We start from the raw sequence: 12,500 nt of genomic DNA on the forward strand, positions 1-12,500 counted from the left end.
ATTAAAGTTCTGCCTAGCAATAAACAATGTACTGTTTAGACGGAGTGAGGATACTTTTAGTCAACTCTATACTGGTGGAACCATGCCTTTGTCCTATACAGCTGTATGACCCAGTGGGTGAATAAACTTGGTTTGAGCTTTACTAATCGTCCGTGAGTTTTTTTTGTACTCACCAGGCCATACAACATCTCATAAAGCACGGCTCCTAAACACCACCAGTCCACCGATCTGTCATACGGCTGCTTGTGTAACACCTCGGGGGCTAGGTACTAGGCAGGGAGGGAGGGAGGGAGGGAGGGAGGGAGGGGGAGGGAGGGAGGGAGGATGGGAGGATGGGAGGGAGGGAGGGAGGGAGGGAGGGAGGGAGGGAGGGAGGGAGGGAGGGAGGGAGGGAGGGAGGGAGGGAGGGAGGGAGGGAGGATGGGAGGGGGGGAGGGAGGGAGGGAGGATGGGAGGATGGGAGGGAGGGAGGGAGGGGGAGGGAGGGAGGGAGGATGGGAGGGAGGGAGGGAGGATGGGAGGGGGAGAGAGGGAGAGAGGGAGGGAGGGAGGGAGGATGGGAGGGAGGGAGGGAGGGAGGGAGAGAGAGAGAGAGAGACAGAGAGAGAGAGAGAGAGGGAGGGAGAGAGGGAGGGAGGGAGGGAGGATGGGAGGGAGGATGGGAGGGAGGGAGAGAGAGAGAGAGAGACGGAGGGAGGGAGGGAGGGAGGGAGGGAGGGAGGGAGGGAGGGAGGGAGGGAGGGAGGGAGGGAGGGAGGGAGGGAGGGAGAGGGGGGTGAGATAGAGAGAGAGGGGGGTGGGATAGAGAGAGAGAGAGAGAAGGGGGTGAGATAGAGAGAGAGCGAGAGAGAGGGAGGGGGTGAGAGAGAGAGAGAGAGAAAGAGAGAGAGAGAGAGCGAGAGAGAGAGAAGGGGGAAAGAGCGAGAACATTAGCTATTACATTGTCAATCATCACCAGCAGATACAGAGGTGAAATTAATCAAGCTTTAAATTACACTATATATACAAAAGTATGTGGACACCCTTCCAATTAGTGTATTTGTCTATTTCAGTCACACCCGTTGCTGACAGGTGTATAAAATCGAGCAAACAGCCATGCAATCTCCATAGCCAGACATTGGCAGTAGAATTGTCTTACTGAAGAGCTCAGTGACTCTAAACGCGGCACTGTCATAGGATGCCACCTTTCCAACAAGTCAGTTTGTCAAATTTCTGCCCTGCTAGAGCTGCCCCCAGTCAACTGTAGGTGCTGTTATTGTGAAGTGGAAACGTCTAGGAGCAACAACGGCTCAGCCGTGAAGTGGTAGGCCACACAAGCTCATAGAACGGGACCGCCGAGTATTGAAGCCTGTTGCACGTCTGTCCTCGGCTGCAACCCTCCACTACCGAGTTCCAAACTGCCTCTGGAAGCAACTTCAGCATGAGAACGGTTCACCAGTAGCTTCATGAAACGGGTTTCCATGGCCGAGCAGCTGCACACAAGCCTAAAGATCACCATGCACCATGCCAAGCGTCGGCTGGAGTGGTGTAAAGCTCTTGGGCAGTGGAAACATGTTCTCTGGAGTGATGAATCACGCTTCACCATCTGGCAGTCCGACGGACTAATCTGTGTTTGGCGGATGCCAGGAGAACGCTACCTGCCCCAATGCATAGTGCCAACTGTAAAGTTTGGTGGAGGAGGAATAATGGTCTGGGGATGTTTTTCATGGTTCAGGCCCCTTAGTTCCAGTGAAGGGAAGTCTTAATGCTACAGCATACAATTACATTCTAGACGATTCTGTGCATCCAACTTTGTGGCAACAGTTCAGGGAAGGCCCTTTCCTGTTTCAGCATGACAATGCCCCAGTGCACAAAGCGAGGTTCATGCAGAAATGGTTTGTCGAGATCGGTGTGGAAGAACTTGACTGGCCTGCACAGAGCCCTGACCTCAACCCCATCGAACACCTTTGGATGGATTGGAACGCCGACTGCGAGCCAGGCCTAATCACCCAACATCAGTGCCCGACCTCACTAATGCTCTTGTGGCTGAATGGAAGCAAGTCCCCACAGCGATGTACCAACATCTAGTGGAAAGCCTTCCCAGAAGAGTGGAGGCTGTTATAGCAGCAATGTTCCTACATCTAGTGGAAAGCCTTCCCAGAAGAGAGGAGGCTGTTATAGCAGCAATGTTCCAACATCTAGTGGAAAGCCTTCCCAGAAGAGTGGAGGCTGTTATAGCAGCAATGTTCCAACATCTAGTGGAAAGCCTTCCCAGAAGAGTGGAGGCTGTTATAGCAGCAATGTTCCAACATCTAGTGGAAAGCCTTCCCAGAAGAGTGGAGGCTGTTATAGCAGCAATGTTCCAACATCTAGTGGAAAGCCTTCCCAGAAGAGTGGAGGCTGTTATAGCAGCAATGTTCCAACATCTAGTGGAAAGCCTTCCCAGAAGAGTGGAGGCTGTTATAGCAGCAATGTTCCAACATCTAGTGGAAAGCCTTCCCAGAAGAGTGGAGGCTGTTATAGCAGCAATGTTCCAACATCTAGTGGAAAGCCTTCCCAGAAGAGTGGAGGCTGTTATAGCAGCAATGTTCCAACATCTAGTGGAAAGCCTTCCCAGAAGAGCGGAGGCTGTTATAGCAGCAATGTTCCAACATCTAGTGGAAAGCCTTCCCAGAAGAGTGGAGGCTGTTATAGCAGCAATGTACCAACATCTAGTGGAAAGCCTTCCCAGAAGAGTGGAGGCTGTTATAGCAGCAAAGTGGGGAAACCAACACCATATTAATGCCCATGATTTTGAAATGAGATGGTCGACGAGCAGGTGTCCACATACTTTTGGTCATGTAGTGTACCTTCAATACAACCAACCAATCAAACTTTATCAATAACAAACAAAAAAAGTTCTGTCCTTACTTCTGGAGTTCCACAGAACGTCGACGTGGTTCCGTTCTGTTCTATGTTCTCCTTGCAGAGCCCGAAGTCCGTGAGTATGATGTGTCCCTGAGAGTCCAGTAGAATATTCTCAGGCTTCAGGTCTCTGTAAACGATGTTTAGAGAGTGGAGGTATCCCAGGGCACTGGCGATCTCCGCTGTATAGAACCTGGCCCGAGGCTCTAAGAAACATCGCTCCCTCTGGAGATGGTAGAACAACTGGAGCAGAGGGAGAGAGAAAGAGGGAGAGAGAAAGGGAGAGGGGAGAGGGGGAGAGGGAGAGAGAGAAGGAGAGAGAGGGAGAGAGAGAGAGAGAGAGAGAGAGAGAGAGAGAGAGAGAGAGAGAGAGAGAGAGAGAGAATGGGAGAGAGGGAGAGGGAGAGAGAGAAGGAGAGAGAAAGGGAGAGGTAGAGAGAGGGAGAGAGAAATGGAGACGGAGAGAGAGAGGGAGAGAGAGAGTGAGAGAGAGAGAGAGAGAGAGAGAGAGAGAGAGAGAGAGAGAGAGAGAGAGAGAGAGAGAGAGAGAGGGAGAGAGAGAGAGAGAGAGAGAGAGAGAGAGAGAGAAAGGGAGAGAGAGAGAGAGAGAGAGAGAGAGAGAGAGAGAGAGAGAGAGAGAGAGAGAGAGAGAGAGAGAGAGAGAGAGAGAGAGAGAGAGAGAGAGAGAGAGAGAGAGAGAGAGAGAGAGAGAGAGAGGGAGAGATAGAGGGAGGGAGGTTTGGTCTTTATCGTACTATTGGTGTGTGCAGAGCTTCAACGATGCATCCACAGTATCATAGAAAACAACAAGACAGCAGAGAAAAAATAGAGAGGAAGGAAGACAGTCAGAGGTAGAACGAGATGGGAGGAAGACAGTCAGAGGTAAAACGAGATGGGAGAAAGACAGTCAGGGGTAGAATGAGATGGGAGGAAGACAGTCAGGGGTAGAAAGAGATGGAAGGAAGACGAGGGCAAAAAGGAGAGAGAATAAAGAAAGTAGAGAAGGAGGGAGGTAGAGAGAGACAGCGAATTGAGAGAGAGGGAGATAGAGGGGGAGGTTGAGAGAGGGAGATAGAGAAGAGAGGTAGAGAGAGAGGGAGATAGAGAAAGAGAGGTAGAGAGGAGAAAAAGAAGAGTCCATATTTAAACAGTGCTGTCTTCACTCCTTCACTCCAGAAATATGCCAGTGCTGATTCTGCCCACAGTTTCCCTGACCCCCTCCCTCTCTCTCCCTCCCTCCCTCCCTCCCACCCTCCCTCCCTCCCTCCCTGACCCCCTCCCTCCCTCCATCCCTCCCTCTCTCTCCATCCCTCCCTTTCTCCCATCCTCCCTCCTTCCCTGTGACCCCTCCCTCCCCCCTTCCTCCCTGCCTCCCTCCCTCCCTCCCACCCTCCCTGCCTCACTCCTTGTGACCCCTCCTGCCCTCTCTCTCTCCCTGCCCCTCCCTCCCTTCCTTCATCACTCCCCCTGCCTCACTCCCCCTCCTGCCTGCCCTCCCTCCCTGCCTCACTCCCCCTCCTGCCCTCTCTCCCTCCCTCCCTCCCTCCCTTCCTCTCTCCTTCCTTCCCTCCCTTCCTCCTTCCTTATGTTTCAGTGTGTCTCCTCACCTCTCCTCCGTTAATGTAGTCCAGTACAAAGTAGAGTTTATCAGCGGTCTGGAAGGAGTAGTGTAGTCCCACTAGGAAGGGGTGTTTAATGTTCTTCAACAGGACGTTCCTCTCTGACATGATGTGTTTCTCCTGGAGGTCAACAAAGGGGTAAAGGTTAGAGGTTATAGAGGTTGGCCACGTGGTGGTATCTGTGTCTGTGTGCAACTTGTACCTCTTTCTTCTTCAGGATGGCCTTCTTCTGCAGCACCTTAACAGCGTAGAACTGGTCGTCTGTTCGGTGCCTGGCTAGGAGGACCTTCCCGAAGCTGCCCTTCCCTATCACCTTCAGGAAGTGGAAGTCACTGGGCTTGGCTGTGGGGTTGGAGGACGGGCCCAGGTTCATCTGCTGGGAGGGACTGGGCTGTGGATGAGAGCAGGAGGTAAGAGATATGATATAAACATACAGTTGAAGTCGGTAGTTTACATACACTTAGGTTGGAGTCATTAAAACTCGTTTTTCAACCACTCCACAAATTTCTTGTTAACAAACTATAGTTTTGGAAAGTCGGTTAGGACATCTACTTTGTGCATAACACAAGTAATTTTTCCAATAATTGTTAAGAGACAGATTATTTCACTTATAATTAATTCACTCTATCACAATTCCAGTGGGTCAGAAGTTTACATACACTAAGTTGACTGTGCCTTTAAACAGCTTGGAAAATTCCAGAAAATGATGTCATGGCTTTAGAAGCTTCTGATAGGCTAATTTACATCATTTGAGTCACTTGGAGGTGTACCTGTGGATATATTTCAAGGCCTACCTTCAAACTCAGTGCCTCTTTGCTTGACATCATGGGAAAATCAAAAGAAATCAGCCAAGACCTCAGAAAAGAAATTGTAGACCTCCACAAGTCTGGTTCATCCTTGGGAGCAATTTCCAAACGCCTGAAGGTACCATGTTCATCTGTACAAACAATAGTACACAAGTATAAACACCATGGGACCACGCAGCCGTCATACCGCTCAAGAAGGAGACGCGTTCTGTCTCCTAGAGATGAACATACTTTGGTGCAAAAAGTGCAAATCAATCCCAGAACAACAGCAAAGGACCTTGTGAAGATGCTGGAGGAAACAGGTACAAAAGTATCTATATCCACAGTAAAACGAGTCCTATATCAACATGACCTGAAAGGCCGCTCAGCAAGGAAGAAGCCACTGCTCCAAAACCGCCATAAAAAAGCAAGACTACAGTTTTCAACTGCACATGGGACAAAGATCGTACTTTTTGGAGAAATGTCCTCTGGTCTGATGAAACAAAAATAGAACTGTTTGGCTATAATGACCATTGTTATGTTTGGGGGAAAAGGGGGAGGCTTGGAAGCCAAAGAACACCATCCCAACCGTGAAGCATGGGGGTGGCAGCATCATGTTGTGGGGGTGCTTTGCTGCAGGAGGGACTGGTGCATTTCACAAAATAGATGGCATCATGAGGTAGGAAAATTATGTGGATGTATTGAAGCAACATCTCAAGACATCAGTCAGGAAGTTAAAGCTTGGTCGCAAATGGGTCTTCCAATTGGACAATGACTCCAAGCATACTTCCAAAATTGTGGCAAAATGGCTTAAGGACAACACACTCAATGTTTTGGAGTATCCATCACAAAGCCCTGACCTCAATCCAATAGAACATTTGTGGGCAGAACTGAAAAAGCGTGTGCGAGCGAGGAGGCCTACAAACCTGACTCAGTTACACCAGTTCTGTCAGGAGGAATGGGCCAAAATTTACCCAACTTATTGTGGGAAGCTTGTGGAAGGCTACCCGAAACGTTTGACCCAAGTTAAACAATTTAAAGGCAATGCTACCAAATACTTATGGAGTGACCTACTGAGAATGTGATGAAAGAAATAAAGAAATAAAGAAATAAAAAGATATAAAACCTGAAATAAATAATTCTCTCTACTATTACATTTCACATTCTTAAAATAAAGTGGTGATCCAAACTGACCTAAGACAAGGAATATTTACTAGGATTATTGTGGAAAAACTGAGTTTAAATGAATTTGGCTAAGGTGTATGTAAACTTCCCACTTCAACTGTACATTGTCAGAGTATTGGGACGTAGGGTAAAACTAACCTGTCTCACGACGGTCTAAACCCAGCTCACGTTCCCTATTAGTGGGTGAACAATCCAACGCTTGAACATTGTTAGAGTATTGGGACGCAGACAAAACACCGTTCTGAGAGCGTCTGCCTGCTTGTTACCAAGATGGTCTTCAGAATAAGGCAACTACTAGACATAGTTACAGTTCCAAGGGTATTACAGCCTGATATCAAACATTAACTAGCCTCTATGGGCTAGGTGGGACGCTTGCGTCCCACCTACGTAACAGCCACTGGCAGCCTGTGGCGCGATTTTCAAAATGTTAAAAATCCTATTACTTCAATTTCTCAAACATATGACTATTTTACAGCTATTTAAAGACAAGACTCTCGTTAATCTAACCACACTGTCCGATTTCAAAAAGGCTTTACAACGAAAGCAAAACATTAGATTATGTCAGCAGAGTACCAAGCCAGAAATAATCAGACACCCATTTTTCAAGCCAGCATATAATGTCACCAAAACCCAGAAGACAGCTAAATGCAGCACTCACCTTTGATGATCTTCATCAGATGACAACCCTAGGACATTATGTTATACAATACATGCATGTTTTGTTCAATCAAGTTCATATTTATATCAAAAACCAGCTTTTTACATTAGCATGTGACGTTCAGAACTAGCATACCCCCAAACTTCCGGGGAATTCGCTAACATTTTACTAAATTACTCACGATAAACGTTCACAAAAAGCATAACAATTATTTTAAGAATTATAGATACAGACCTCCTCTATGCACTCGATATGTCCGATTTTAAAATAGCTTTTGGTGAAAGCACATTTTGCAATATTCTAAGTACATAGCCCAGGCATCACGGGCTCGCTATTTAGACACCCGGCAAGTTTAGCACTCACCATAATCATATTTACTATTATAAAAGTTTCATTACCTTTTGTTGTCTTCGTCAGAATGCACACCCAGGACTGCTACTTCAATAACAAATGTTGGTTTGGTCCAAAATAATCCATCGTTATATCCGAATAGCGGCGTTTTGTTCGATGCGTTCCAGACACTATCCGAAATAGTAAAGAAGTGCCGCGCATGGCGCAATTCGTGACAATAAAATTCTAAATATTCCATTACCGTACTTCGAAGCATGTCAACCGCTGTTTAAAATCAATTTTTACGCCATTTTTCTCGTAGAAAAGCGATAATATTCCGACAGGGAATCTCCTTTTCGGCAAACAGAGGAAAAAAATCCCAAAGGCGGGGGCGGTCGGGTCACGCGCATAAGCCCAGTGTCCCTTGATCGGCCACTTGAGAAAGGCGATAATGTGTTTCAGCCTGGGGCTGGAATGACGACATTCTGTTTTTTCCCGGGCTCTGAGCGCCTATGGACGACGTGGGAAGTGTCACGTTAGAGCAGAGATCCTTAGTAAATGATAGAGATGGAAAAGAAGTTCAAGAAATGGTCAGACAGGCCACTTCCTGTAAAGGAATCTCTCAGGTTTTGACCTGCCATTTGAGTTCTGTTATACTCACAGACACCATTCAAACAGTTTTAGAAAATTTAGGGTGTTTTCTATCCATATGTAATAAGTATATGCATATTCTAGTTACTGGGTAGGAGTGGTAACCAGATTAAATCGGGTATGTTTTTTATCCAGCCGTGTCAATACTGCCCCCTAGCCCTAACAGGCTAGACATAGTTATAGTTCCAAGGGTATTACAGCCTGATATCAAACATTAACATAGTTACAGTTCCAAGGGTATTACAGCCTGATATCAAACATTAACATAGTTATAGTTCCAAGGGTATTACAGTCTGATATCAAACATTAACATAGTTACAGTTCCAAGGGTATTACAGTCTGATATCAAACATTAACATAGTTACAGTTCCAAGGGTATTACAGTCTGATATCAAACATTAACATAGTTATAGTTCCAAGGGTATTACAGTCTGATATCAAACATTAACATAGTTACAGTTCCAAGGGTATTACAGTCTGATATCAAACAATAACATAGTTGCAGTTCCAAGGGTATTACAGTCTGATATCAAACATTAACATAGTTATAGTTCCAAGGGTATTACAGTCTGATATCAAACATTAACATAGTTATAGTTCCAAGGGTATTACAGTCTGATATCAAACATTAACATAGTTATAGTTCCAAGGGTATTACAGTCTGATATCAAACATTAACATAGTTACAGTTCCAAGGGTATTACAGTCTGATATCAAACATTAACATAGTTACAGTTCCAAGGGTATTACAGTCTGATATCAAACATTAACATAGTTACAGTTCCAAGGGTATTACAGTCTGATATCAAACATTAACATAGTTACAGTTCCAAGGGTGTTACAGTCTGATATCAAACATTAACATAGTTACAGTTTCAAGGGTATTACAGTCTGATATCAAACATTAACATAGTTACAGTTCCAAGGGTATTACAGTCTGATATCAAACATTAACATAGTTACAGTTCCAAGGGTATTACAGTCTGATATCAAACATTAACATAGTTACAGTTCCAAGGGTATTACAGTCTGATATCAAACATTAACATAGTTACAGTTCCAAGGGTATTACAGTCTGATATCAAACATTAACATAGTTATAGTTCCAAGGGTATTACAGCCTGATATCAAACATTAACTAGACATAGTTATAGTTCCAAGGGTATTACAGTCTGATATCAAACATTAACATAGTTACAGTTCCAAGGGTATTACAGTCTGATATCAAACATTAACATAGTTATAGTTCCAAGGGTATTACAGTCTGATATCAAACATTAACATAGTTACAGTTCCAAGGGTATTACAGCCTGATATCAAACATTAACTAGACATAGTTACAGTTCCAAGGGTATTACAGTCTGATATCAAACAATAACATAGTTACAGTTCCAAGGGTATTACAGTCTGATATCAAACATTAACATAGTTACAGTTCCAAGGGTATTACAGCCTGATATCAAACATTAACTAGACATAGTTACAGTTCTAAGGATATTACAGTCTGATATCAAACATTAACATAGTTATAGTTCCAAGGGTATTATGGTCTGATATCAAACAATAACATAGTTATAGTTCCAAGGGTATTACGGTCTGATATCCCACCACCAAATACAGGTGAATCTTCTTTTCCAGCTTGCTTTATTTTAACGGATAATTATTTATTTCAATGTTTAGTTTCTAATGAGTCCTGAAATGTTTTATCTCTCTATATTTCCTTCATAACGCTAAGTTTGAAAATGATTTGATAGGAGATAGTCAACATGAGTCATGATAACGTTTTCAGCTAGAAGACACATATCAATCAAAATTACCGGACAAAAGACGTCGACTATTCTGTGCCAATGTAACTCTATCGCAGTACCCAAGAGGACAGAAGTTACCTGGCTCTCAGTGGGCTGACTTAGTTTACCACAGCACCCAAGAGGACAGAAGTTACCTGGCTCTCAGTGGGCTGACTTAGTTTACCACAGCACCCAAGAGGACAGAAGTTACCTGGCTCTCAGTGGGCTGACTTAGTTTACCACAGCACCCAAGAGGACAGAAGTTACCTGGCTCTCAGTGGGCTGACTTAGTTTACCACAGCACCCAAGAGGACAGAAGTTACCTGGCTCTCAGCGGGCTGACTTAGTTTACCACAGCACCCAAGAGGACCGAAGTTACCTGGCTCTCAGTGGGCTGACTTAGTTTACCACAGCACCCAAGAGGACAGAAGTTACCTGGCTCTCAGTGGGCTGACTTAGTTTACCACAGCACCCAAGAGGACAGAAGTTACCTGGCTCTCAGTGGGCTGACTTAGTTTACCACAGCACCCAAGGGGACCTAAGTTACCTGGCTCTCAGCGGGCTGACTTAGTTTACCACAGCACCCAAGGGGACAGAAGTTACCTGGCTCTCAGTGGGCTGACTTAGTTTACCACAGCACCCAAGGGGACCTAAGTTACCTGGCTCTCAGTGGGCTGACTTAGTTTACCACAGCACCCAAGAGGACAGAAGTTACCTGGCTCTCAGTGGGCTGACTTAGTTTACCACAGCACCCAAGGGGACAGAAGTTACCTGGCTCTCAGTGGGCTGACTTAGTTTACCACAGCACCCAAGAGGACAGAAGTTACCTGGCTCTCAGTGGGCTGACTTAGTTTACCACAGCACCCAAGAGGACAGAAGTTACCTGGCTCTCAGTGGGCTGACTTAGTTTACCACAGCACCCAAGAGGACCTAAGTTACCTGGCTCTCAGTGGGCTGACTTAGTTTACCACAGCACCCAAGAGGACAGAAGTTACCTGGCTCTCAGTGGGCTGACTTAGTTTACCACAGCACCCAAGAGGACAGAAGTTACCTGGCTCTCAGTGGGCTGACTTAGTTTACCACAGCACCCAAGGGGACCTAAGTTACCTGGCTCTCAGTGGGCTGACTTAGTTTACCACAGCACCCAAGAGGACAGAAGTTACCTGGCTCTCAGTGGGCTGACTTAGTTTACCACAGCACCCAAGAGGACAGAAGTTACCTGGCTCTCAGTGGGCTGACTTAGTTTACCACAGCACCCAAGAGGACAGAAGTTACCTGGCTCTCAGTGGGCTGACTTAGTTTACCACAGCACCCAAGGGGACCGAAGTTACCTGGCTCTCAGTGGTGCTGACCTAGTTTACCACAGCACCCAAGAGGACAGAAGTTACCTGGCTCTCAGCGGGCTGACTTAGTTTACCACAGCACCCAAGAGGACCGAAGTTACCTGGCTCTCAGTGGGCTGACTTAGTTTACCACAGCACCCAAGAGGACAGAAGTTACCTGGCTCTCAGTGGGCTGACTTAGTTTACCACAGCACCCAAGGGGACAGAAGTTACCTGGCTCTCAGCGGGTTGACTTAGTTTACATTGTTTGCTAACTGATATAATACACTATTGTAAATAAATCGATGACAGATTTACATGAAAAATAGCGCCATCTGCTGGACGCATCGCCACTGCTTATATTTGTCCCTTTCACTGCACCTACAACTGGTTAAGCTGTACGTGTGGAAGAGAAATGTTGTTGTTGTTGTTGTTGCATTTCCCAACTCCCCTTGAGACGCCCTTTTGAGAGTGGGGTCACAGCCATTACTGGTGGTGACCCAGGAGCAATTAGGGTTAAGTGCTTTGCTCAAGAGTACATTGGCAGATTTTTCACATTGTTGGCTCTGGGATTTGAACTTGCGTCATTTAGGTTTTTCTGGCCCAATGCTACATGTAGTTTAATAAGTTTATTGTATTTTGATGTGCATTGTGGTGCTCACCTGGAAAAGAGACCTCTCAGCATTGACTCCATGTCTGAATGAAGACTCCTTGGTCTCAGCATTGACTCCCTGTCTGAATAAAGACTCCTTGGTCTCAGCATTGACTCCCTGTCTGAATAAAGACTCCTTGGTCTCAGCATTGACTCCCTGTCTAAATAAAGACTCCTTGGTCTCAGCATTGACTCCCTGTCTAAATGAAGACTCCTTGGTCTCAGCATTGACTCCCTGTCTAAATACAGACTCCTTGGTCTCAGCATTGACTCCCTGTCTAAATAAAGGCACCTTGTTTTCAGCATTGACTCCCTGTCTAAATAAAGAGACTCTGGTCTCAGCATTGACTCCCTGTCTGAATAAAGATACAGTATGCACACACAAACATTTGTACTTACAGGGGGAGAGGGATTCGCGTTCATGAGTTCAGCCTCCTGTTGTTGGGGAGCCAAGTTGACGATGGACTGAACCTCAGGACTGGAGAGAGAGAGAGACAGAGATAGACAGAGAGAGAGAGACAGAGAGATAGACAGAGAGAGAGAGACAGAGAGAGAAAGAGAGAGAGAGAGAGACAGAGGGATAGACAGAGAGAGAGACATAGAGAGAGACAGAGAGAGAGAGACAGAG

The 12,500-nt window shown here is 45.9% G+C and overlaps 1 protein-coding gene across 1 annotated transcript in view; it reads right to left on the bottom strand.

Moving 5' to 3' along the window:
- The window catches only part of sgk1 (serum/glucocorticoid regulated kinase 1), a 102,801-nt gene that overhangs the window by 9,905 nt on the left and 80,396 nt on the right, over positions 1–12,500 (bottom strand). The window contains 5 exon segments of the mRNA XM_045721202.1: positions 174–269; positions 2,890–3,126; positions 4,491–4,622; positions 4,705–4,893; positions 12,272–12,350. Coding sequence (XP_045577158.1) covers positions 174–269; positions 2,890–3,126; positions 4,491–4,622; positions 4,705–4,893; positions 12,272–12,350 — 733 coding nt within the window.

The sequence above is a fragment of the Salmo salar genome, chromosome ssa06, assembly GCF_905237065.1.
Source record: "Salmo salar chromosome ssa06, Ssal_v3.1, whole genome shotgun sequence".
Lineage (NCBI taxonomy): Eukaryota > Metazoa > Chordata > Actinopteri > Salmoniformes > Salmonidae > Salmo > Salmo salar.